At 37.4% G+C, this 25,222-nt stretch overlaps 1 protein-coding gene across 7 annotated transcripts in view; it reads right to left on the reverse strand.

Annotated features, from left to right (window-relative positions):
- Nucleotides 1–25,222, reverse strand: part of MRE11 (MRE11 homolog, double strand break repair nuclease) — a 78,028-nt gene that overhangs the window by 26,221 nt on the left and 26,585 nt on the right. For all 7 annotated transcript variants that reach the window (XR_013404262.1, XR_003722726.2, XM_077964214.1 and 4 more), the window contains exons 10-15: nucleotides 24,962–25,042; nucleotides 21,161–21,287; nucleotides 14,618–14,718; nucleotides 13,160–13,333; nucleotides 10,031–10,093; nucleotides 677–896 (exon numbers count right to left, since the gene is read on the reverse strand). Coding sequence is in view for 5 of the 7 variants with exons in the window: in XM_077964214.1 (XP_077820340.1) it covers nucleotides 677–896; nucleotides 10,031–10,093; nucleotides 13,160–13,333; nucleotides 14,618–14,718; nucleotides 21,161–21,287; nucleotides 24,962–25,042 (766 nt within the window). In the remaining 2 variants the exon portion in view is untranslated. The remainder of the gene's footprint in view (nucleotides 1–676; nucleotides 897–10,030; nucleotides 10,094–13,159; nucleotides 13,334–14,617; nucleotides 14,719–21,160; nucleotides 21,288–24,961; nucleotides 25,043–25,222) is intronic.

Raw genomic sequence — 25,222 nt, forward strand, 5'->3', positions numbered from 1 at the left:
GCTTAAAATTCCTATGGATGCATATTTAATAAAAAGAATTTTAAAAAATCTTTAGAGATGAATTGACATAATGTGTGAGAAAGTCACTGAATGACCAATTTCTACTGGCATGAACTATTTAATGACAATAGTCTCACAGTAAATACAATGATGACAATGTTAATGACTAGTTTTAGAAATCAAATTGGGGGCAGTTTTCCTTCTTAAATCGACTTTATTATAAAGACTACTTGGTAAGCATGTGGGTATTTGTATCTTATGACAGTAACAAACATAATAATTGTATGATCTGGAGTTTTCCTCCTGTTGCCAAAGGCTTTTAGCTAACTATTTTCTTTAACAACTCATATTTGCCTACTACTTTGTACATGTGAGAATACATATGACATTAAATGTACCCAAAAGGTACTATGTGACAAATACAATGAAGCTTTTATAAGGTATGTGCTAAGAACAATTAAAACCCTAAGTGCATGTGGCCATTCAAAATTTATTTAAGTAAAAGACACGTGTCAGAACTGCCTGAAAGACCATCTTATATATTCTAAAAATAGATTTTTTGAAGAACCATGTTTTAGAAATAAAAACTTATAATTCAACTCTGACGAGATCTAATTCTGTATTTTCCACTCAACTGCCAAGTGTGAATATGCACAGGACTGAACTCAGCGCTCACCTCTTCCTCTTTGAGACCCTCCTCTTGATGCTGAATTCTGCCCTCTTCCGCCTCTTCGACCTCTTCCTCGGCCTCTTCCTTTGTTGGTTGCTGCTGAGATGCTATCATCAGAGTCATTAGCCATCTGTTCTGCTAAATCTATACTCATAAGGTCATCAGCACTAAAGGCAGAGGCAGACTCCTCTGACTGAGATCTGAGCGCTCTGGCCCTGGTCATAGCCTAACGGGGAGAAGAAGGAGAAAGCACACACAAGGAGATAATGTATCATCCTAAAAATCATTAATTTAGGCATTGACATGAAGTAATCATACTATAAGAACATAAAGGAGGCTGACAGTGGCTCACGCCTGTAATCTCAGCACTTTGGGAGGTCGAGGCGGGAGGATCGCTTGCACCCAAGCTTTCGAGACAAGCCTGGGCAACACGCAAAACCCTGTCTCTACAAAAAAAAAAAAAAAAAAAAAAAAATTAGTCAGGCATGGTGGTGCACACCTGTAGTCCCAGCTACACAGGAGGCTGAGGCAGGAGGATCACTTGAGCCTAGGAGATAGAGGCTGTGTGAGCTATGATCACACCACTGCACTCCAGCTTGGGTGACAAAGAGAGACCCTGTCTCAAAAATAAAAATAAAAATAAAAAATACTTATATGTGTGTAAAGGAGAACATCCCCACCAATCAAATTTAATACTTATTATCCTGTCAGATCAATCCACCATACTACCCATGAGACCCTATGAAAAGATTTACCAAGAAAAACAAAATTTCACAGAATCAAAATTTTCAGAACTAGAAGGAATACTGGCAATCATCCCTAATTCAATACCATATTTGACAGTAACAGACTGTTACTGAGCTACTTTGAGCTACTTTTTAGAATTGGCTCCTAGGAAATTTGAGCTACTTTTTAGAATTGGCTCCTAGGAAATAATAAGAAAAAAACTTACAAAAAATAGCTGTTATCTCTGGGCAGTAAAATTTTAGGGTGCTTTTGTTTTTTGTTCTTGAGTATTACATATTTTCTATATTACGCTTTTTCTAAAAAACTAGTTTTATAATCAGAAAAAACATGAGCAACAATCTCTCACAAATATATGGTAAAGAGAATTAAGGGCTGGGTGTGGCGGCTCACACCTTGTAATCCCAGCACTTTGGGAGGCCTAGGTGGGTGGATTGCTTGAGATCGGGAGTTAGGGACCAGCCTGGGCAACATGGCGAGACCCTGTCTCTACAAAAAATACAAAAACAAACAAACAAACAAAAAAATTAGCCAGGTGTGAAGGCATGCGCCTGTAGTCCCAGCTACTTGAGAGGCTGAGGTGGGAGGATTGTGCAAGCCTGGGGGAAGCAGCGGGGAGGGGAGTTGTTGCAGTGAGCTGAGATTGCACCACTGCACTTCAGCCTAGGTGACAGAGTGAGATGTTGTCCAAAAAAAAAAAAAAAAAAAAAAAAAAGAAAGAAACGGAAGAATTAAGGAGAATATATCAATTGAAAGCCTAAGAAGGAATAAACACCTTAGGACCAAGAACATGCCATGCATTCTTAATTTGGTAAGAATCCATTTAGAAAAGACAAGGTTGAGACTTAACCAAATATTCTAACTCTAAAATGAATAGAGACTTAAGATAGAATAGGGGGCCGCCGTGGCTTAAGCCTGTAATCCTAGCACTTTGGGAGGCCGAGGTGGGTGGATCATGAGTTCAAGGGATTGAGACCATCCTGGCCAACATGGTGAAACCCCGTCTCTACTAAAATTACAAAAATTAGCTAGGTGTGGTGGCACGTGCCCTATAATCCCAGCTACTTGGGAGGCTGAGGCAGGAGAATCGCCTGAACCCGGGAGGCAGAGGTTGCACTGAGCCGAGATGGCGCCACTGCACTCCAGCCTCGCAACAGAGCGAGACTGTCTCCAAAAAATAAAATAAAATATAAATAAAAGCAAATTTGCCTTGATCTTCCCTTAAACCAATCAAAAGGTAATAAGAGAATAAAAACAAAATACAATTTCCATAAAATGAGAAAACAGTTCCAACCCCCAAACACACAAACTCTTCTATAAAGAAGAGTTAATGAATATGACAAATATTTGACCTGGCTAAGGGAGAAAGGTGAGAAGAGTTTCAGGTATTGTAGAGCTCTCCAAAATTGATATATAAATCCCAAGAGGACATGACAGCAGTCCCTCATGCTTGGAATGGCAGTTCTGGGTCTAAGAATAGTTGACCAGAACATTGCTAAGCTCTGTGATACCATGAAGTAAGGAGACCCAGGGCTAAATGAGGAGATGTGAACAAGGCGGGCAGCGTAAAGTGGGAGTGAAGTGGCAACTTCATGACGAGATGATCTCAGTTGAGGTGAAATCACAGCTAACTCACTACATGCAGGGTTCAATATGGCATTACAAGCCAAAAGGAAAACACTTTAGGAAATACAACAAAAAATATAAGAAACAACAGTGATTTCAATTCATCTTTCCTGTCCCACATAAAATACAGTTAATCCTCATTATTCATTAATTCTATATTTGCAAATTCACTTACTTGCAAAAATTTATCTGTAACCCTAAAAATCAATACTCACGATACTTTTGGCATCATTTGTGGAGACGCACAGAGCAGTAAATATTTTGAATTGCTTGACACACACATTCCCAGCTGAGGCTGAACAATGAGCCACTCTGCCTTCTTGTTTCCACTTGTGTACTTTAAATAAGGGTTCTTTCTGTGACAGTCAGTCATGCATTGCTTAATGATGGATGCCTCATGAGAAATGTGTCATCAGGTGATTTCATCATCATGCAAACATCATAGTATGTACTTACACAAAGCTAAATGGCATAGGCTACTACAAACCTAGACTATAGGAGATAGCCTATTGCTCCTTGGCTACAAACCTGTACAACATGTTACTATACTGAACACTGCAGGCAATTATAACACCATAGCTATGTATTTGTATATCTAAGCATATCTCAAAAGAAAAGATATAGTAAAAATACGGTATCATAATCTCATGGGACCACCACTGGATATGCAGTCTGACATTGACCAAAATGATGTATGAGGCACATTATTGCATTTTTTGCATTTTCACACTTTTGCTTTGGTAACGTGGTGTTTAAAATGACCTCCCCACAACATGTTTAGTGTTCATTCCTACATGCAAAAAGGCTGCAATATGACTTTTGGAGGAAAAAATGTACATTAGATAAACTTCATTCAAGTATAAGTCAAAGTGCTACTGCCTATGAGTTCGATGCTAATGAATCATACGTTAAATACAGTATCTTTAAACAGAAACACATTAAAAAGATCATGTATTGATCAGCTGACGAAAACATTACCAGTGGCTCACAGAAACCTAATTTTGTATTTCCCCTAGGAGCAATGATTCACTATTTGCTAATTCTGTGCTGAAAGTGACTTTATACAACAAAACTACCACAAATAACAGGAACCAGCTGTATGTTTTTAGAAAGTAGACTTAAGAGAAAAAAAGACCTAAATCACATAATTAATAAGATAGATTTAATTGATAAATGTTGAATTCTATACACTGAAAATTAATAATATACTTCAAGACCCCATGAAACATTTTAGCTGATATATAACAGGGCGCAAAGAAAAATCTCAATACATTTTTGAGAGGAGAAATAAATTTATCACACTGTCTAATCATCCTGCAATAAAAAATTAATAATAATAAAGTAAAAACCTGCTTCCTGAAAACAAACCAGTCAAAACTATAAAACAAAATGAAAGTTGTGGAACATCTAGAAAATCATAACAAGAATATTGCACATCACAACATATGAGAGAGCTAAAGCAATGCTTATAAGAAAGCTATAGCCTGCTAAGAATGAATGTAAATAAGTTAATTCTGTATTCAAAAAGTTAGGAGAAACAATATAAAGCCTATCCAAGTATTAGAATGAAGATAAAACCATATATTAATAGATTTTAAACAAAAACACATTAGAATGGATAAATATAAGCACTGGTCCTTTGGGACAAAACAATAATAATATTAATAAAAATTACAACCTTTAAAGAAAGGAAGAAAACACAAATACACATCATTAGAAATAAGAGGGGATGGGCGTAGAGGCTCACATCTCTAATCCTAGCCCTACAGGTGTAGAGGCTCACATCTCTAATCCCCATACTTTGGGAGGCCAAGTCAGGAAGATCACTTAAGCCCTGGAGTTAGAGACCAGCCTGGGCAACATAATGAGACTCTGTCTATAGAAAAAAAAATACTTAAAAATTAGCTGGGAGTGGTAGCACACTACAGAGCGAGATCTTGTCTCGAAAAAAAAAAAAGAAAGAAGAACGGGAGGGAAGACCCAAGACTTATGAGAGAATAGTCAATTCTAAACAATCTGGAAAATGAATAACTTAATCTGATCCAAGAGGGGGAATAAACCAATTATCAAAGAAAATTTTGAGAAAATTATTAAAAGAAAAATACTCCCAAAAAAGGATCACAATCAGAAAGTTTCATAGGTAAATTCTACCAAACTTTCAAAAAACAGATAAGCCCACTGCTATTTCAAATAGTGCCAGAGCATACAGAAAGGCAGCTTCCAAACTGTTTTCACAATGCCAGCATGACTCAGTACTGACAAAGAACTGCATACACAAAAAGAAAATTACAGAATCTTATTTATGATTATGAAAGCAAACAAAGACTCCAGAAGCATATGGAAAGACCAATATATCCATTACCAGGGGATTTACAAAGTGATACCAAGATATGTCGATAATAAGCTATGCACATAATAATATAATTCACTATATTAATATAACAAAGAAAAAAAAACCCACAAAATCAGAACCATGTAATTCACCAACCATTCCTGATTTAAACAAATAAGCTGAGGAATAAGTGGATACTTTCTTTATGTGTCAAAAACCCTAAATATGCTATATTATGATGTGTATGTATCCAGAGAGAGAAACAGAGGGCACACACACACAAATGTGTTCAAGTGAGTGCTCTTACAAATTAATTAGAGAAAGACCAATACTTGGCCGGGCGCGGTTGCTCACGCCTGTAATCCCAGCATTTTGGGAGGCCGAGGCAGGTGGATCACCTAAGGTAAGGAGTTTCAGACCAGCCTGACCAACATGGTAAAACCCTGACTCTACTAAAAATACAAAAATTAGCTGGGCATGGTGGCACACGCTAGCTACTTGGGAGGCTGAGGCACGAGAATCACCTGAACCCAGGAGGTGGAGGTTGTAGTGAGCTGAGATCACGCCACTGCACTCCAGCCTGGGTGACAGAGTGAGACTTTGCCTCAAAAAAAAAAAAGACCAATACCCACTCAAAAGAGAAAACGCGACCATGTGTTTCATATAAATACAAATGATTTATAAACATAAAAATTACTCAGACTCATTAGTTTAAAAAAGTAGTTATGAATTAAAAACAACAGTAGGAAATAATTTCTTACCCCTTAGACTTGTAGAGATCAAAAGATACAGTAATACATCATGATGGTAAAGATGCACTCCCAAATACTACTGGTGAGAATATAAACTAGTTAAGACATCTTTGGACTAATGTGGCAGTATCTAGCAAAATTTAAAATAAATATGCCCTATTATGATGACTTCTTGGAATCAATTACTAACCATCATTTCTAAATTTTGTATTTTCTCTTTGTCTAAATACTGTATCTTTTTTATCATCTCAAATATTATATTCAAATTGTATTTTAACTCTACCTTTCCTATGAAAACCAGAGTTTACTGTAATCTTTAGAATATATTACTTCTAAGAGCTTAATTCATGAGTGCAGGTCTAGAGCCAATGGCAAAAATGTTTCCATATACCTTGTGAGATTTGAAAATATACTATCCTACTGTTACACTTTTATTGTGGTAAAATATATATAACATAAACTTACTCTTTTTTTTTTTTTTTTTTTTTACCATTTTTAGGTATAGTACAGTGACATTATGTACATTCACATGGTTATGCAATCATACCCCCATCCATCTATAGAACTCTCATCATCCCAAACTGAAACTCCATACCTATTCAACAGTAACTTTGCTTTCCTCCCTCTCCCCAGTAACCACTATTCTACCATCTGTTTCTATGAATTTGACTACTCTAGGTAGTCATATAAGTAGAGTCATATAATATTTGCCCTTTTGCATCTGGCTTTTTTCACTCATGTTTTCAGAGTTTCATCCATGTTGTAGGATGTATCAGAATGTCATTCCTTTTTAAGGCTGAATAATACTCCATTGCATGCACATACCACATTTTGTTTATCCATCTATCTGTTCATGATCAACTGGGTTGTTGCTACTTTTTGGCTATTGTGAATCATGATGCTATGAACACTGGTGTACAAATGAGTTCCTGCTTTCAATTCTTTTGGTTATATACCTAGAAGTGAAATTGCTATATTACATGATAATTCTATGTTTAATTACTTTAGCAACTGCCATCCTGTTTACCTCAGTAGCTGCCCCATTTTTCATCCCCACCACCAATGTATATGGTTCCAATTTCTCCACATTCTTGCCGGAACTTGTTATTTTATGGTGTTTTAATAATGGCCATCCTAACGGGTGTGAAGTAGTATCTCATTGTGGTTTTGATTTGCATTTCTCTAATGTCTGGTGATCTTCAGTGACTTTTCATGTGCTATAATTTGTAAAGCTTCTTTGGAGAAATGTCTATTCAAGTCCTTTGCCCATTTTAAAAATTGGGTTTTTTTGTTATTGTTACTGTTGAGCTTTAGAAGTTTTAAAAATATATTCCGGTTATTAATCCCTTTTCAGATGTATGATTTGCAAATATTTTCTCCCACTCTGTGGGTCACTTTTTCACTGTTGATAGTGCCTGGTATTGTATTTTGAAAGAAGGTATCAACCCACCTCAAATTCAAGTAGAACATAAAAAATCAGAGGCCAGGTAAACTAAGGACTATGGATAAGACCAAGAACAGTTTTTATATTTTTAAAGGGCCATTAATAAAAAAACAGACAAACAAACAAAAAAAAACCCACAAGAATATGTGATAAAGACCATACATGGCCTGCAAAGCCTACTGGTTATTGTTTGCTCTTTTATTCAAATACAAATTTATCATTAAAAAAAAAGATTTAAGAGTTTTTCTATGTGAACAAATTTTTTTTTTTTTTTTTTTTTTGAGACAGGGTCTCGTTCTATCACCCAGGTTGGAGTGCAGTGGCATCATCTTGGCTCACTGCAACCTCTGCCTCCTGGGCTCAAGTGATCCTCCCAGTTAAGTCTCCTGAGTAGCTGGGACTACAGGTGGGAGACACCATGCCTGGCTAATTTTCTATTTTTTGTAGAGATGGGGTTTTGCCATGTTGCCCAAGCTGGTCTCAAACTCTTGAGCTCAAGAGATCCACCTGCCTTGGCCTCCCGAAGTGCTGAAATTACAGTTGAGTCACAATGCCCAGCCTAAAAGACTTTAAAGCATAATGTTTTTTCTCCAAATAGGAGAGCTAATAGTCTTGTTTGTCAGTGTAAGTAATTTAAGCATGGTGCTAGGATTCATATTCTAAGCCCAATGACTCTGCAAAGCTGTGAATTACAGCTTGGCAGTGTCAGACTCCATTACCTAAGTTCTAAATAGTATGCTGAAAACGAAAAAAAATATATAATATCCTATGGTATGCTGAAAAATTACCTAGGAAGCCCCGATTACATTTTAGTCTTAAAATAAAGCTGAATGTCTGAACTCATATGTTATTTCTTCTGTAAAACTCCCATTTGAAATTTGCCAGAGCCTCTCCCTACCTTCCTTGTATAAGACGTTCACTCTTACTCTTTTAAAAGCTTAATGAAAAATTGAGGTTTGTGGCTTCAAACATGAAGAATTCATTCAAACATAATGAAATATTTCTGTACCCTGTTAAATTGAAAGGGTTAATCAAATTTAAGCTGGATATTTAAGAACCAGGAATCATTTCTTCCTAGCATTATTCTTGCGATTTGGCAAACTATTTCTATTTTAAGTGCACCTTATAAGATGAATACAAATATAATAAACATGTTAAGGCATTTCTAATCTACAGCTTCTTTTCCTTAGCTTCCAAAAAACGACCTGTAAAAGATACAGTGGTTGCAACCATGCATATTTCAACAGTGATTCTGATGTGTTGCATGACAGTTTTAGAAGTTTTTCATTTTTAGAAAACCATCCATTTGCAACGCACCAAATTAATATTATGATAATCTAAAATTCTGATAGGACACAGGATGATAGAAAAGTCTACACTTGGAGTCAGAAATATGTTCAAATTCTAGCCCCACTCTATGACCTTGAGTCTGGTCTGAATCCTCATTTATAAAATGGGCACCTAGGAAAAGTAGTTCAACAAATATCTTCTTTACACAAATGTCTCTTATCTACTAAAATGAGAAAATCTTGTGGATACAGACCATAGCTTTTTTATATGTACAGTCCTAATATAAAGCAGAATATCTAACCCATAACAAGGACTACACAAAATGTTTGCTGAATGAAAGCAATCAAGACAAAACTAACAGTACATCATTTATAAGATAACTTTTAAATACTAGACAGCAATCATAAAACACGAAGGGCAATCGGAAAATAAGAAAATACATTTCAATCATAAATTCAACAAGTACCAGGTAGAAGCCCCAAATTTAAGTTAATGATTGCTAACTTGTAGTTTCAAACCTGCAACGAGACTGAGAAGACAGCGATGATGGTGCTTAAGCTAATTTTAATATTTTAGAATAGATAATATAAATTGTCTATTTACCCATGCTTGCTTAGTCATGGTTAACATTGCTAACCAAAACACTTTAAGTTTCTTTTTTGCCCAAAATAATATCAGCTCAGTAAGATAAGATTTTATCTATAAGATGCTCTGCTAACGAATAGATATTATTTTGAGTAATAGGGGCTTTTGTTGTATATATCCCCACACACATACAATTGAATAGGTTTTATTCATTTTTATTAATTTATTTTAGAGACAGGATGTCGCTCTGTTGCCCAGGCTAGAGTGCGGTGGTGCAATCATAGCTCACTGCAGCCTTGAACTCCTAGGCTCATGCAATCCCCTCTAACCTTAGCCTCTTGAGTAGCCAGGACTACAGGTGTGAGCCACTGCACTTGCTAAACAGGTTTTAGACAAAAGCAAAAGGGAAAAAGAGAGCAGAATATTTGTAGGGTGAACCGAAATCAATCAAAGGCAGCCATCCTAAGCCAACCCCAGCTCACTCCTATCCACCAGACCTATGGACTGACTATTCTAATTAAACCTACTGGTTATTCTAGTTTAAGAAAGTGACATATAAACACAGGAATTTACAGCAGAATAATTACCTCACGGACTTCATCATCTTCTTCATTAGTATTTTTTTGTCTGCTTTCTCTGAAACGACGTACCTAGATCATAACAGAGTAAATCACAAACATGTTGCCTATTCCAGTTATGTAAATATAAAACAAGGGGCTACAATTAAGAAATGCTTTATGTTATAAAACTTGCAAATTTAACAACCTGTCTCAAAAGAGTAAATAAATCATATTTTTCCAATTATTAACATTAAAATTGCACAATGTACTCTTAAAAAAAAAAACTCATATTGACCAGAAGCAAAATTGTATTACCTGCTGCCAAAATGTTTCACACCACTGAAAAAGTCTTTCTGACTGTAGACGAAAAATTCTAATACCCCATGGGTGTTACACTTCAGTAAACTAGTTAAAAACAAAAATATCTCCTTGACAAGGCTTGAAATATTTATTACATTGCAAATCACTCTCATGCACCTGGCTACAAGACATCCAGGAGGCTCTGTGAAATGGGATCTGAAGTGGGTGGCCCCTGAAGATCCATTTTTATCAACAGTTAACTCGTGAAGGTTTGCTGAGCATGGTCCTGGTATCAAGAAGGAGACTACAGGTTTCTTTTTTAATGGTTCCTGCTCACAAGGCTCTTATTATACAGCTATGTTTACATTCTTTAAGCCTATTTATTTAATAATCTACTCAGCACATATTTACTGAGCACCTTCAATGTGCCACATACTACTACAGAAACTGAGAACACAATTATTAACAAAACAGACAAAAACCTGCTCTCATGAAATCTATAATCAACTGATTACATGGGAGAGGGAACAGCAAATAAGACTCCAATGTAAGAGACTGGAGCAACGAGAGGAATCAACAAGACACCGAAGATATGCAGCCAATGAGGCAGGAAGATAACAAGAGTCTGGTATCCTGAAATCCAATAAAAAACAAGTTTCAAGAGAAGGTCAAGTGAGATGTAAGATAGAAAACTGACAGTGGATTTAGCAATGGCAGTCACTGGTGATCCTGACAAGTGCAGCTTCACTAGAATGATGGGATCAAGAGCCTGAGTGGATAGATTTAACAGAAAACGGAGAGAGAAGAATGAGGCAGCAAATACAGAAATCTCTTTGAAGCGATTCTGCTCTAGAAGAGGAACAGAGAGCAGTAACTAAAGGAAAATGGGATTGAGAGTTTTGTTTCTTAAGCTGAAAGAAATAACAGCATGTTCGTTATGATTCAGTAAAGGAAAAATACAAGAATAACAATATTTTAAAAGATCACACAGCATTTAACAGTGCCTACGTAATATGTAGCATACCAAAGGTGCTAAGCCATTCATAGAAGAGAAATGAGAGTCAGAGTGGAAACATTGAACAGGCGCTATGTGTCTGACAGTATCCTAAGGATTTTACATGGATTAATTCTTTTAATCCTTACAACAACCTTGAAGAAGGGCCTATTACCATCACCATTTTATCCTCAGATGAGGATACTGAGGGATAGGTGGGTTTAGATAACTCAATGATGGGTACACAGCTAATAAGGGTTTTGATTTTGAACATGGGTGTCTGGTCCAGAGTCACCATGACTCACACACACTCTCTCTCTCTCTCTCTCTCTCACACACACACACACACACACACACACACACACACACTCCACACAGACTTTGCTGCTCAGGAGTCATGATGTCACTCCAGGTGGGGATGGTCATGTTTTATATCTGGTATGTACCTGAGAAATCTATTTATGCTATAAATTAGCAAACCCAACACATTCAGAGTCATAGAGTGAATGGTTTTAGAGTGTGAACTGCCTGTCCTACCTCTGGAAGTACTTGGTATTAAATAATACTAGTAACACATTGACACCATAAGGCTTTAAGAGAACCATGTTAACAAAAAGCACTAAAACAAGGGAATGAGTTGTTTTCTTTAAAATAATGTTGTTTTGTTCTTCTGCTTAGGGAGAATCTGGGAAATACAGAAAGTGATCCCCTGTAATAAAACTACCTTGACATAACTGTTGATAATATATCTGGGATATTTTCTTTATTTACATGAACATACACGATTACATATAAAATAAAAATAATTGAGATTATACTACGCAGTTCATCTTTGAAATTCTTTTCCCAATTAACATTAGATTAGAAATATCTTCTCATGTTCTTCCAAAATGTCATTTTTAAGGGCTGTATAAAATTTTATATGGTATATGCACCAACATTTATTGTACCAAAACATTTCCAATTATTCCCCACTATGAACAACACTGAGATGAATCACTCCATACACAAATCTCTATCTCACTATTTTCGTAGGGAAATTTCCCAGGCTGAGTTAAAGGGTAAATCTTAAGCCTCTTAATATACACTGCCAAACTGCTTTTCAGCAAAGCTATTCAAAAGTAATACTACTACCAGCAGTGTGCTAGATACTATTTTTCTCAAATTGCTGCCAACTTGACAAACAAAAGATGTATTTCAGTTTCTTTGATTATCCTAGGCTAAACACCATTTTCATATGCTTATTAGCCATTTACATTTCTTTTATGAACCACCTACTCATGTCCTTTGTTCATTATTCTATCAAAATGTTTAATTATTTGTAAGATTTCTAAGAGCTCATTAATATTATATTAAGAATATTAACCTTTTTTTGCCCACATACAAATATTTTCATGTCAATATCTTTTAATTTTGTTTTTTGACAATGTGATATGCAAACATTTAAAATTTCTATGTAGTCAAGTCTAGACAGCTTTTCCTGTAATTCTTCCACTGCATCTTGTTTAGCAGAAATTTTCTAGATGAAATTCAAGATCTCAATCAAAACTTACTAAAAAAATTAAAATGAACAAAAGTTAGCATCCTATAAGGTTCATTTTAAAGCCCTTTCAGGATCTTCAAGAGAAGATACTACCCATGGGGAACAAAACACTTACTTAGTACCAACCATATGCAAGACTCTGTTCTAGGCATTTTCTACATTTTCTAATTTAATCTTCATTTTATCAATTCAATTTTATAAATGAGAAAAACTAAACAAATCAGAGAGGTTAAATAGTGATTTACCAGAAAAAAATCTCAGAGCTACTCTTAAAGAGAGACTATTTAAATACACCTAGACACTCAAATTAGCTACTTACCTCCTCATCGATTTTGTCCTCTAGGGCATCAATATGACGTTCTTTAAGAAATCGCTGTGTTTTTTCCAACTGGTATTTCACTAGTTCCTCAATGGCATCTTTCTCCTCCTTGTCCACAAATTCTTGTACTGCTTCACCCATCCCTCTTTCTGTTAGTAGTGAGAGCTGCACATTCTATAAGATACAAATCACTGGATGCAGAAATAGTATTTATTCTTTACAAAATAATTATAGATGAGCAAGGAAAATTACCAAGTATGTTACCAGAGAAAAACTATAATGAACAGTTGTAGTTAAGCCTACTAATATCAGGAATCAGAAAAAGCAAAGTCAAAACCAGAAAAGGGAGAGGAGTACAGGACAGGTGAAATGTAGAGGCCTGATGGCTAGGATATGGAGTTCAAAAATGGCAGCTATGATGAATAGAGATGAAATTAACCAGTGTGGTAGGCAAAATAAGAGCCCCCTAAAGATGTACACGTCTTAAACTCTGGGACCTGTGAATACATGGCAAAGGGGAATAAAGGTTGCTAATCAGCTGTCTGTAAAATAGGAAGACTATCAGAGACTATACAGGTGGGCCCAGTGTAATCATAAGGGTCCTGAAAAGCAGAAGAGGGAGGCAGATGGGAGCTGGAAGGAAAAATAACTCTGGGGAAATGGTTAGAGAGATACAACACTGCAGGATTTGAAGATAAAAGGGGATCAAGAGCCAAGGAACATAGTGGGCACCTCTAGAAGCTGGAAAAGGTAAGGAAATGGATTCTCTCTTAGAGCCTCCAAAAAGGAAGACCGCCATGCCAAAACTTGATTTCAGTCCTGTGTAAGATTTCTGACCTACACGACTGTAAGATAATAAATTTGTGTTGTTTTAAATCACTAAGTTTGTGGAAATTTGTTTCAGCACCAATAGGAAACTAATACAACTGGAGGATCTTAGAGTGGCATATACTCATGACAGTAAGTTTCAGTGGCTTCACCATCATGTGGCTGTCTTTGTTTGTAGAATAATTCTGAAATTACATCCAAATGTGAGAAAACTAAATCTGGATTGAGATCTTTGCAATAGAGATATAATTAACATTAATTAAACACTAATTTTCTTTGATGTGCAGCAACTGCAAATGAATGTAAATGTCACCCTGAGTTTCACTTAAGAATGTCCCTGATTTAAGTTAAAATTATTCATTTAGTTTAATAATTGCAACAGAGATACAAAGAAAGAGAATAACAACATCAATAATAACAGCTATATTAATAACAGTATTAATAACTAACATTAACCACTAATTATCCCTGCTGTGCGGCAACTGCAATTGAATGTAATTAATTGTCACCCTACTTCATAGAAACATTCTGAGGATTCATTTTGTTTAAACTATCAACTAAACATATCCTAAATTAAAATCTGTTACTATAGGGTAGCCATTTTTCAAAATGTGAACTGTAAGAAATTACCTTCTCTGCAGTTTGAAAATACTGTTTTACAAGATCTTCTACCCTTAAAGTTGTTCCTTCTGAAGGTTTTGTGATAAGCTTCCCAAAGTTTATCTCTTCTCCTAGAAAAAAAGAAGTATATCAAAAAATAGCTTCTATCATAATGTTAAAGTGCCCATACTCATTGCAGTTGTCAGTGGAGAAGGTAAGGCCAAACTTTATCAACTGCCAGCTTGCTCAACATGGTAAATTTTGAGGCAAAACAAGCCATTTTTGTTAATAGCCACAGTCTTTTCTCCACAGTCAGTATTTCTTGTCCATACCTCCAAGATAGGTGTCTTGTAGCTGTTCTCACTGGGTGAAGCACAGACTTCTGGAGGTCCTCAAGACCCATTCAGGAAGTAATAACGTCAAAAATACTTTCATAATAATCCTAAGATGTTATTTGCCTTTTTGCCACCTGCCATCATTGCTACACTGATGATGCAAAAAGCAATCGTGGGTACTGCTAGTGCCTTGTGATGGGTCAAGGTAGTAGCATAAAACTCTACTATGAACAGTAGACACGACCATGTACTCATAGCTCAATACACAACACCATTTTCACTTAAGAATGTCTCTAACAGCTAAAATTATTAATTTAATTAAATCTCAGCCCTTGAGCACATATCTTTTTAACATCCTGTGAGACAAAGGGGAAGTATGTTTAATGCACTTCTGCTGCATTACTAAGCAAGATGATTGTCTCAAAAACAGTAGGCACAGACTAGAAAGAGCACTCGGTAGGAAGTTAGGAAGCACAGAGTCCAGTATTTGCTCTGTCAATAACCCTTGTCAGGTAAATGCATGTTAAATGTCTACATGTAAAAACATAGGATCCCTGCCCATAAGAAAAATGACTATAATACAAGGTGGTAAGTGCTCTCGAGAATATAACACATAGAGAAAAAGCAATTAATTCTTTTCAAAGAAGGCAGAAAATCATGTATAGGTATCAAATGCAGCTGTCATTTGAATCAACACATCCTTCTAATCTATGTACAGTTTATTTGTTTTGGTTATTATTAGGATTGTTTCCTATGCCTATAAATCTGCTTATCCTTTCTATCATGTTATAAACAAAGAAACAACAATAGACCTCTTTAAAAAAAAAAAGTTTTCAGAGAAAGTCTTCCATTTCTTTTTTGATATCCACAGGTTGAAAAATTATGACTATCTAGCCCTTTCCTAGCCAAGGGAAGCGGTGACAGACGGTACCTGGAAAATCGGGACACTTCCACCCTAATACTGTACTTTTCCAACTGTCTTAGCAAATGGCACACCAGGAAATTATATCCTGCGCCTGGCTCTGCTGCTCCCACACCCGCTGAGCCTTGCTCACTGCTAGTACAGTGGCCTTGGGGAGGAGTGTCCACCATTGCTGAGGCTTGAGTAGGTAAACAAAGCAGCCTGGAAGCTCGAACTGGGTGGAGCCCACCGCAGCTCAAGGAGGCCTGCCTGCCTCTGTAGACTCCACCTCTAGGGGCAGGGCATAGCTTAACAAAAGACAGCAGAAACTTCTGCAGACTTGAAAGTCCCTGTCTGACAGCTCTGAAGAGAGCAGTGGTTCCCCCAGCATGGAGTCTGAGCTCTGAGAATGGACAGACTGCCTCCTCAAGTGGGTTCCTGACCCCCGTGTAGCCTAACGTGAGACACCTGCCAGTAGGAGCCCTTTGACACGTCATACATCTGGGTGCCCCTCTGAGATGAAGTTTCCAGAGGAAGGATCAGGCAGCAACATTTGCTGTTCTGGAGTATTCACTGCTCTGCAGCCTCTGCTGGTGATACCCAGGCAAACAGGGTCTGGAGTGAACCTCCAACAAACTCCACAGACCTGCAGCTGACTGTAAGAAGAAAAACTAACAAACAGAAATGAATAGTATCAACATCAACAAAAAGGACATCCACACCAAAACCCATCTGTAGGTCACCATCTTCAAAGACCAAAGGTACACAAAACCACAAAGATGGGGAGAAACCAGAGCAGAAAAGCTGAAAGTTCTAAAAATCAGAGCGCCTCTTCTCCTCCAAAGGATCACAGCTCTTTGCCAGCAACAGAACAAAGCAAGACGGAGAATGATTTTGACGAGTTGACAGAAGTAGGCTTCAGAAGGTCGGTAATAACAAACTTCTCCGAGCTAAAGGAGGATGTTCGAACCCATCACAAGGAAGCTAAAAACCTTGAAAAAAGATTAGATGAATGGTTAACTAGAATAAACAGCGTAGAGAAAAATTTAAATGACCTGATGGAGCTGAAAACCATGGCACGAGAACTATGTGACACATGTGCAAGCTTCAGTAGCCGATTCGATCAAGTGGAAGAAAGGGTATCAGTGATATATATGCACCGATACAGGAGCACCTAGATTCATAAGGCAAGTCCTTAGAGACCTACAAAGAGACTTAGACTCCCACACAATAATAATGGGAGACTTTAACACCCCACTGTCAACATTAGACACATCAACGAGACAGAAGGATAACAAGGATATCCTGGATGTGAACTCAGCTCTGCACCAAGCGGACCTAATAGACATCTACGGAACTCTCCACCACAGATCAACAGAATATACATTCTTCTCAGCACCACATCACACTTATTCCAAAATTGATCACATAGTTGGAAATAAAGCACTCCTCAGCAAACGGAAAAGAAGAGAAATCACAACAAACTGTCTCTGAGATCACAGTGCAATCAAACTAGAACTCAGGATTAAGAAACTCACTCAAAACCGCTCCACTACATGGAAACTGAACAACCTGCTCCTGAATGACTATGGGTAAATAACGAAATGAAGGCAGAAATAAAGATATCCTTTGAAACGAATGAGAAGAAAGACACAACATATCAGAATCTCTGGGACACATTTAAAGCAGTCTGTAGAGGGAAATTTATAGCATTAAATGCCCACAAGAGAAGGCAGGAAAGATCTAAAATCAACAACCTAACATCACAATTAAAAGAACTAGAGAAGCAAGAGAAAACACATTCAAAAGTCAGCAGAAGGCAAGAAATAACTGAGATCTGAGCAGAACTGAAGGAGATAAAAACACAAAAAAACCCTTCAAAAAAATCAATGAATCCAGGAGCTGGTTTTTTAAAAAGATCAACAAACTTGATAGACAATTAGCAAGACTAATAAAGAAGAAAAGAGAGAAGAATCAAATAGACGCAATAAAAAATGATAAAGGGGTATCACCACCGATTACACAGAAATAGAAACTACCATCAGAGAATACTATAAACACCTGTACGTAAATAAACTAGAAAATCTAGAAGAAATGGATAAATTCCTGGACACATACACCCTCCCAAAACTAAACCAGGAAGAAGTTGAATCTCCGAATAGACCAATAATAGGCTCTGAAATTGAGGCAATAATTAATCGCCTACCAACCAAAAAAAGTCCAGGACCACATGGATTCACAGCTGAAGGCTACCACAAGTACAAAGAGGAGCTGGTACCATTCCTTCTGAAACTATTCCAATCAACAGAAAAAGAGGGAATCCTCCCTACCTTATTTTATGAGACCAGCATCATCCTGATATCAAAGCTTGGCAGAGACACAACAAAAAAAGGGAATTTCAGACCAATATCCCTGATGAACATTGATGCAAAAATCCTCAGTAAAATACTGGCAAACAAAATGCAGCAGCACATCAAAAAACTTATCCACCAAGATGAACTTGGCTTCATGCCTGGGATGCAAGGCTGGTTCAACATACGCAAATCAATAAACGTAATCCATCATATAAACAGAACCAAAGACAAAAACCACATGATTATCTCAATACACACAGAAAAGGCCTTTGACAAAATTCAACAGCCCTTCATGCTAAAAACTCTCAATAAACTAGGTATTGATGGGATGTATCTCAAAATAATAAGAGCTATTTATGGCAAACCCACAGCCAATATCATACTAAATGGACAAAAACTGGAAGCATTCCCTTTGAAAACTGGCACAAGACAGGGATGCCCTCTCTCACCACTCCTATTCAACATAGTGTTGGAAGTTTTGGCCAGGGCAATCAGGCAGGAAAAAGAAATAAACAGTATTCAATTAGAAAGAGAGGAAGTCAAATTGTCCCTGTTTGCAGATGACATGATTGTATATTTAGAAAATCCCATCATCTCAGCTCAAAATCTCCTTAAGCCGATAAGCAACTTTAATAAAGTCTCAGGATACAAAATCCCTGTGCAGACCAGGCGCAGTGGCTCACGCCTGTAATCCCAGCACTTTGGGAGGCTGAGGTGGGCAGATCACAAAGTCAGGAGATCGAGACCATCCTAGATAACACGGTGAAACCCCGTCTCTACTAAAAACACAAAAAATTAGCCGGGCGTGGTGGTGGGTGCCGGTAGTCCCAGCTACTAGGTAGGCTGAGGCAGGAGAATGGCGTGAACCCGGGAGGAGGAGCTTGCAGTGAGCCAAGCCCCTACCACTGTACTCTAGCCTGGGTGACAGAGCGAGACTCTGTCTCAAAAAAAATAAATAAATAAAAATAAAAACAAAATCAATGTGCAAAAATTACAGCATTCCTACACCAATAACAGACAAACAGAGAGTCAAATCATAAATGAACTCCCATTCACAATTGCTACAAAAAGAATAAAATACCTAGGAATACAACTTACAAGGGATGTGAAGGACCTCTTCGAGGAGAACTACAAACCACTGCTCAACGAAATAAAAGAGGACGCAAACAAATGGAAGAACATTCCATGCTCATGGATAGGAAGAATAATATCGTGAAAATGGCCCTACTGCCAAAGGTAATTTATACATTCAGTGCCATCCCCATCAAGCTACCAATGACTTTCTTCACAGAATTGGAAAAAACTACTTTAAAGTTCATATGGAACCAAAAAAGAGCCCGCATTGCCAAGACAATCCTAAGCAAAAAGAACAAAGCTGGAGGCATCATGCTACCTGACTTAAAACTACACTACAAGGTACAGTAACCAAATCAGCATGGTACTGGTACCAAAACAGAGACACAGACCAATTGAACAGAACAGAGCCCTCAGAAATAACAACACAAATCTACAACCATCTGATCTTTGACAAACCTGACAAAAACAAGTAATAGGGAAAAGATTCCCTATTTAATAAATGGTGCTGGGAAAACTGGCTAGATATATGTAGAAAGCTGAAACTGGATCCCTTCCTTACACCTTATACAAAAATTAATTCAAGATGGATTAAAGACTTAAATGTTAGACCTCAAACCATAAAAACCCTAGAAGAAAACCTAGGCAATACCATTCAGGACATAGGCATGAGCAAGGACTTCATGACTAAAACACCAAAAGCAATGGCAACAAAAGCCAAAATTGACAAATGGGATCTAATTAAACTAAAGAGCTTCTGCACAGCAAAAGAAACTACCATCAGAGTGAACAGGAAACCTACAGAATGGGAGAAAATTTTTGTAATCTACCCATCTGACAAAGGGCTAATATCCAGAATCTACAAAAAACTTAAACAAATTTACAAGAAAAAATTTTAAAAACCCCATCAAAAAGTGGGTGAAGGATATGAACAGACACTTCTCAAAAGAAGACATTTATGCAGCCAACAGACACATGAAAAAATGCTTATCATCACTGGCCATCAGAGAAATACAAATCAATACCAAAATGAGATACCATCTCACACCAGTGAGAATGGTGATCATTAAAAAGTGAGGAAACAGCAGGTGCTGGAGAGGATGTGGAGAAATAGGAACACTTTTACACTGTTGGCGGGACTGTAAACTAGTTCAACCATCGTGGAAGACAGTGTGGCGATTCTCCAAGGATCTAGAACTAGAAATACCATTTGACCCAGCCATCCCATTACTGGGTATATACCCAAAGGATTATAAATCATGCTACTATAAAGACACATGCACATGTATGTTTACTGCGGCACTATTCACAATAGCAAAGACTAGGAACCAACCCAAATGTCCATCAATGATAGACTGGATTAAGAAAATTGGCACACATACACCATGCAATACTATGCAGCCATAAAAAAGGATGAGTTCATGTCCTTTGTAGGGACATGGATGAAGCTGGAAACCATCATTCTGAGCAAACTATCGCAAGGACAGAAAATCAAACACTGCATGTTCTCACTCATAGGTGGGAATTGAACAATGAGAACACTTGGACACAGGGTGGGGAACATCACACACCGGGGCCTGTCGTGGGGTTGGGGAAGCGGGGAGGGATAGCATTCAGAGAAATACCTAATGTAAATGACGAGTTAATGGGTGCAGCACACCAACATGGCACATGTATACATATGTAACAAACCTGCACATTGTGCACATGCACCCTAGAACTTAAAAGTATAATAAAAAAAGATTGCTATCTAATTTTCAGAAGACAAGAGAATTATTCCAACTGTCAATTTAAGACATTACGATCATATTAAAACATCTTCCATTACTGTGATACAGATTTTCCTAAAGATTCATTCACAAATCCTATAAGAACATTTTTTTTTAACTTGTAAAAATAACTAGCTTACCTGTTTTTTCCTTTTGTTCTCTATGCCTGAAAAAATGGATAATGTCTTTTGGATTAGCTACCCGATCCACAAATTTCTGGCTAAAGCGAAGAACACTGAAAGGTTCAAAACCTCCACTATAGTCCACCTGAAAACACAGAATAATCTATGAAGGCTAGGAAACAACAATTTGCCAATTTTAAAAATACATACTAATCCTTCAGTATTCAGTGTTTATGCTTGATACTTTCAAATTTATGAATTAACTTTCTACAGTAGCTCATGGTGGAGCTATATCATTTATCCTATTGAGAAACTAATGTTTGAAAAGTTTATAAGCATAAGCAAAATACTTTGTTCGACAGAATCAAGGTATTGCAATAATTTCCACAATGCAGAATTACATCTCCCCCTGATAACACTAATAGTCTAGGTACCTACCGGGCAAACCATCTGAAAAGGAGACAGAATTTCTAAACAATTCTCTGAACTTTTAAAACAAACAAACAAACACACACCAAAATAAAATACTAGCCCTAGATACATTAGTAAATTGGTCTATCATCTTAGAGATGTGCCTCACAGTAATGACGAATGCTAGGAAAATCCAGGTAATAAAGAATCAAATCTGTGAGCCTTGAGAAATGACTACCTCCAAAACATGGTATCTCACTGAAACTGAGAACTTTTCTCAAGGTAGGCTCTTTCTACAGAAGTCTGTAGTAGTCAACAGACCTTTACAAAGACAAATATCACCTTTCTTTCTCAGAGATATGTTCTTCTAAACTAGCTGTTCCCAAAGCACGCTCTGGGGACCAGCACTGCACCACCTCACAGCTTATCCAGACTGCTCCCTAACTGAAGCGCTCCTGCTTTCACTCATCATCACTATCGCTAACGTTTTTTGTTCATTTATTTGATATTTGTGTATTATGTCTCTCTTCACATCTCTATCTCCTATAAGCTCAACGAATTCAAAACCTCATCTGTTTTATCATCCCTGTATCCTGTAGCATCCATAATAGCAGGTACTCAACAGGATTTAGTCAATGAATTCACGAATGTCTTTTGGTCACTACAATGCAGTTTTGTAATATTACTTATATGACAGTATGTGCTGTTTTATGAATGAATTCGTAATTTATTGTGCTTAGGAAAAGAAATGCCAATTTTCTATTAAAGTCTGGTTAGTTCTAATGCTGTTAGGCAGACACAGATGAGAAAATTGGGATCGTCTGCCATAATGAAAAGAACTATGTGATTCCCTTAAAGTAATTATTTTTATATGACCCAAACCATTCTTTTTTTTTTTTTTTTTTTTGAGATGGAGTCTCTCTCTGTCACCCATGCTGGAGTGCAGTGGCACAATCTCAGCTTCCTGCAACCTCTGCCTCCCAGGTTCAAGCGATTCTCATGCTTCAGCCTCCCAAGTAGTTGGGATTACAGGCATGCGCCACCATACCTGGCTAATTTTTGTATTTTAAGTAGAGATGGGGTTTCGCCATGTTGCTCAGGCTGGTCTCGAACTCCTGACCTCAGATGATTCAGCCACCTCGGCCTCCCAAAGTGCTGGGATTACAGGCATGAGCCACCATGCCCAGCCTTACTCAGATCATCTCTACAGCTACCATGTTATAAAAAAGAAAATACTAAATGCTAAAGCTATTAGGTCTCCCCTTCAGACTTCTCATTTATAAATGTTTGGTCATTAACAAATTTTATTGGATTTCCTCAACGTTCTAGGTATGCTGTTCAGGGCCAGGGATACAACCATAAATAAATACAATCCTGGCTGCCAAGAAATTTACAAACTGACTGGGAAGACAAACATGTAAACAGATCATTGGAAGCAGAATGTGAGTGAGTGGTGCTATAAAAGGTATGAACAAAGTTGAATGAGGACACAAAGGAAGAAGCATGTTCTCTGTGGGGAGGTCAAGAAAGGCTTCTTTGAAGAGGGAAGCTTTAGGTGAGTGCTGAAGAAGATATAGAGAAAGGAGAAGGGAAGTGTGTCTCATGCAGCAGGATCAACATGGACAACGGTTCTGGTGAAATAAACTCCACTGTGCCCAGGGAACAGTAGCTTTTGGTCCACTGAGACGAGCTTTGGATGTGATGGAAGGAAAAGGAGGAGCTGAAATGTTTGGTTTACATCAGATCATGTAGACCCCTGAATGCTAACCTAAAAAAGTTTAGACTTTTTCCTGTTAGTGCTAGGGAACAATTATGTTATTTTTAGCAGAAAAGACATGCAAAACTGTGTTTTACAAAGATCATTTTGGCATTAGTTTGGAGACAGAAGGAAACTGGAGGCAGAGTCCTGGTAGGAGGCTGCAGCAATAGGCCAGGAAGTGTTAATAAGGGCTTCACTATGCCAGCAACAGTGGGATAAAGAAACAGGACCAGATTACCTACTGTGCACCAGACACTACTTAATCCATTTAGATCTCATAAACCTATGAAGCATTAGGTTGGTGCAGAAGTAATTGCAGTTTTTGCCATTACTTTCAATGACAAAACCCGCAAATACTTTTGCACCAACCTAATACAAACCAAGGGATAAGAGATGCAGTTGCTCAAGGTCATACAACTAGTGGCTGGGCCAGAATGAAGCTCAGGAAGTCTGGCTCTAGACTATACTCTTGACCTCCACAGTCTACATCCCAGGACTTCTCAAATTTTAATGAACCTATACATTTCTTGGAGATTTTTGTTAAAATACAGTGGGTTCTGATGCAGGGTCTGAGACTCTGCATTTTTAACAATTTCCCAGGTGACAACAACATTGCTGGTTTAAAGACTATACTCCTCGGTACCAGGCCTCAGGGGCCCGGAGGTATAGAACAACAAGGAGGTCTACATGAAGATTTTGAAGTCATCACTCTACTGGTGGTCATTAAAGCTGTATGCCTACACTGAAAAGACAGCTAACTATGAGATGGGAGGGATACAGATAACTCAGAGAATGTCCAAAGGTAATTCAGCAGGATGAGACATGATCTATTGGATTTAACAATTAAAGGTCATCTTTTCCACTGGATATGGTGAAGTCAGAGCCTTGGTTATAGTGAACTGAAGAAGAGAAAGTTAGATGAGAGATATAGGTCATATAATTTTGCTTTGAAAAAGAGTAAGCAACATGGGGTAGGAGTTAGGAAAAGGGAAAAGCATAGTGGTAAAGAACAGGTCTGTTGTTGTTTCTTTGTTTATAACACGATAGAAAAGATAAGCAGATTTATAGGCACAGGAAACAATCCTAACAATAACCAAAATAAATAAACTATACATAGATTAGAAGGATGTGTTATGGGGAAAAAAAAATAAGAAGAGGAAGCAGAAGAAAGTGAGTGAAATCAGGAGCACTGATTTCACTCAGTGGAAGTGGGAAGTGTCTTCCCACTCTCCTGATTTCACTCAGGAGAGAAGGTAGGGGCTGCAATCTTGATGGTAGGGCCTCAGTGAGGTGACACGGAAGCAGACTAAAGGGAGATAAGAGCACATGCCACATGCCCAAGAAACTGCGAGAAGGCCAAGGTGTCTGGAATGAAGTGAGTAGAGGAGGTAGTTAAAGATGAAGTCAGAGAGCTCAGCCAATCTATTAAATATAACAACAAATTATTTAGAAAATGAGAAAAGTAACCAAACCTATCACTTAAACTGTGATTAACTCAAATCCTTATACCTTTGTTTTTGCCTCCAATGGTGATTGCTCTTCTGATTACTATGAGCATTCTCCTCACTACTTTTCAAAGAAACCATGTAAACTGTACATTACTATGCTTTGAAAATTAATAATACTCAATCTGTATAAATAGGACTTACTCGCAGTCGTACAAGAGGCTTCTCTGGCTGGCGAGAATTACCCAGACGTTCCCGTTCAGCATTTTCAAGCATTTCTTCAATCTCAAAAATTTTAAAAAGATTAAAAAATAAAATAGTAAATTGAGTTTAGCTTGGTTGAATAGCAGCTTATTACCACAGGAATTTTCCTGAACTACATAATCATCTTTATGACACCTTTTCAAATATACCTTCTTGTAATGCTCCTTTAATACTATTCCTTAATGTTTTACTTTCATGAAA

The sequence above is a fragment of the Macaca mulatta genome, chromosome 14, assembly GCF_049350105.2.
Source record: "Macaca mulatta isolate MMU2019108-1 chromosome 14, T2T-MMU8v2.0, whole genome shotgun sequence".
NCBI lineage: Eukaryota > Metazoa > Chordata > Mammalia > Primates > Cercopithecidae > Macaca > Macaca mulatta.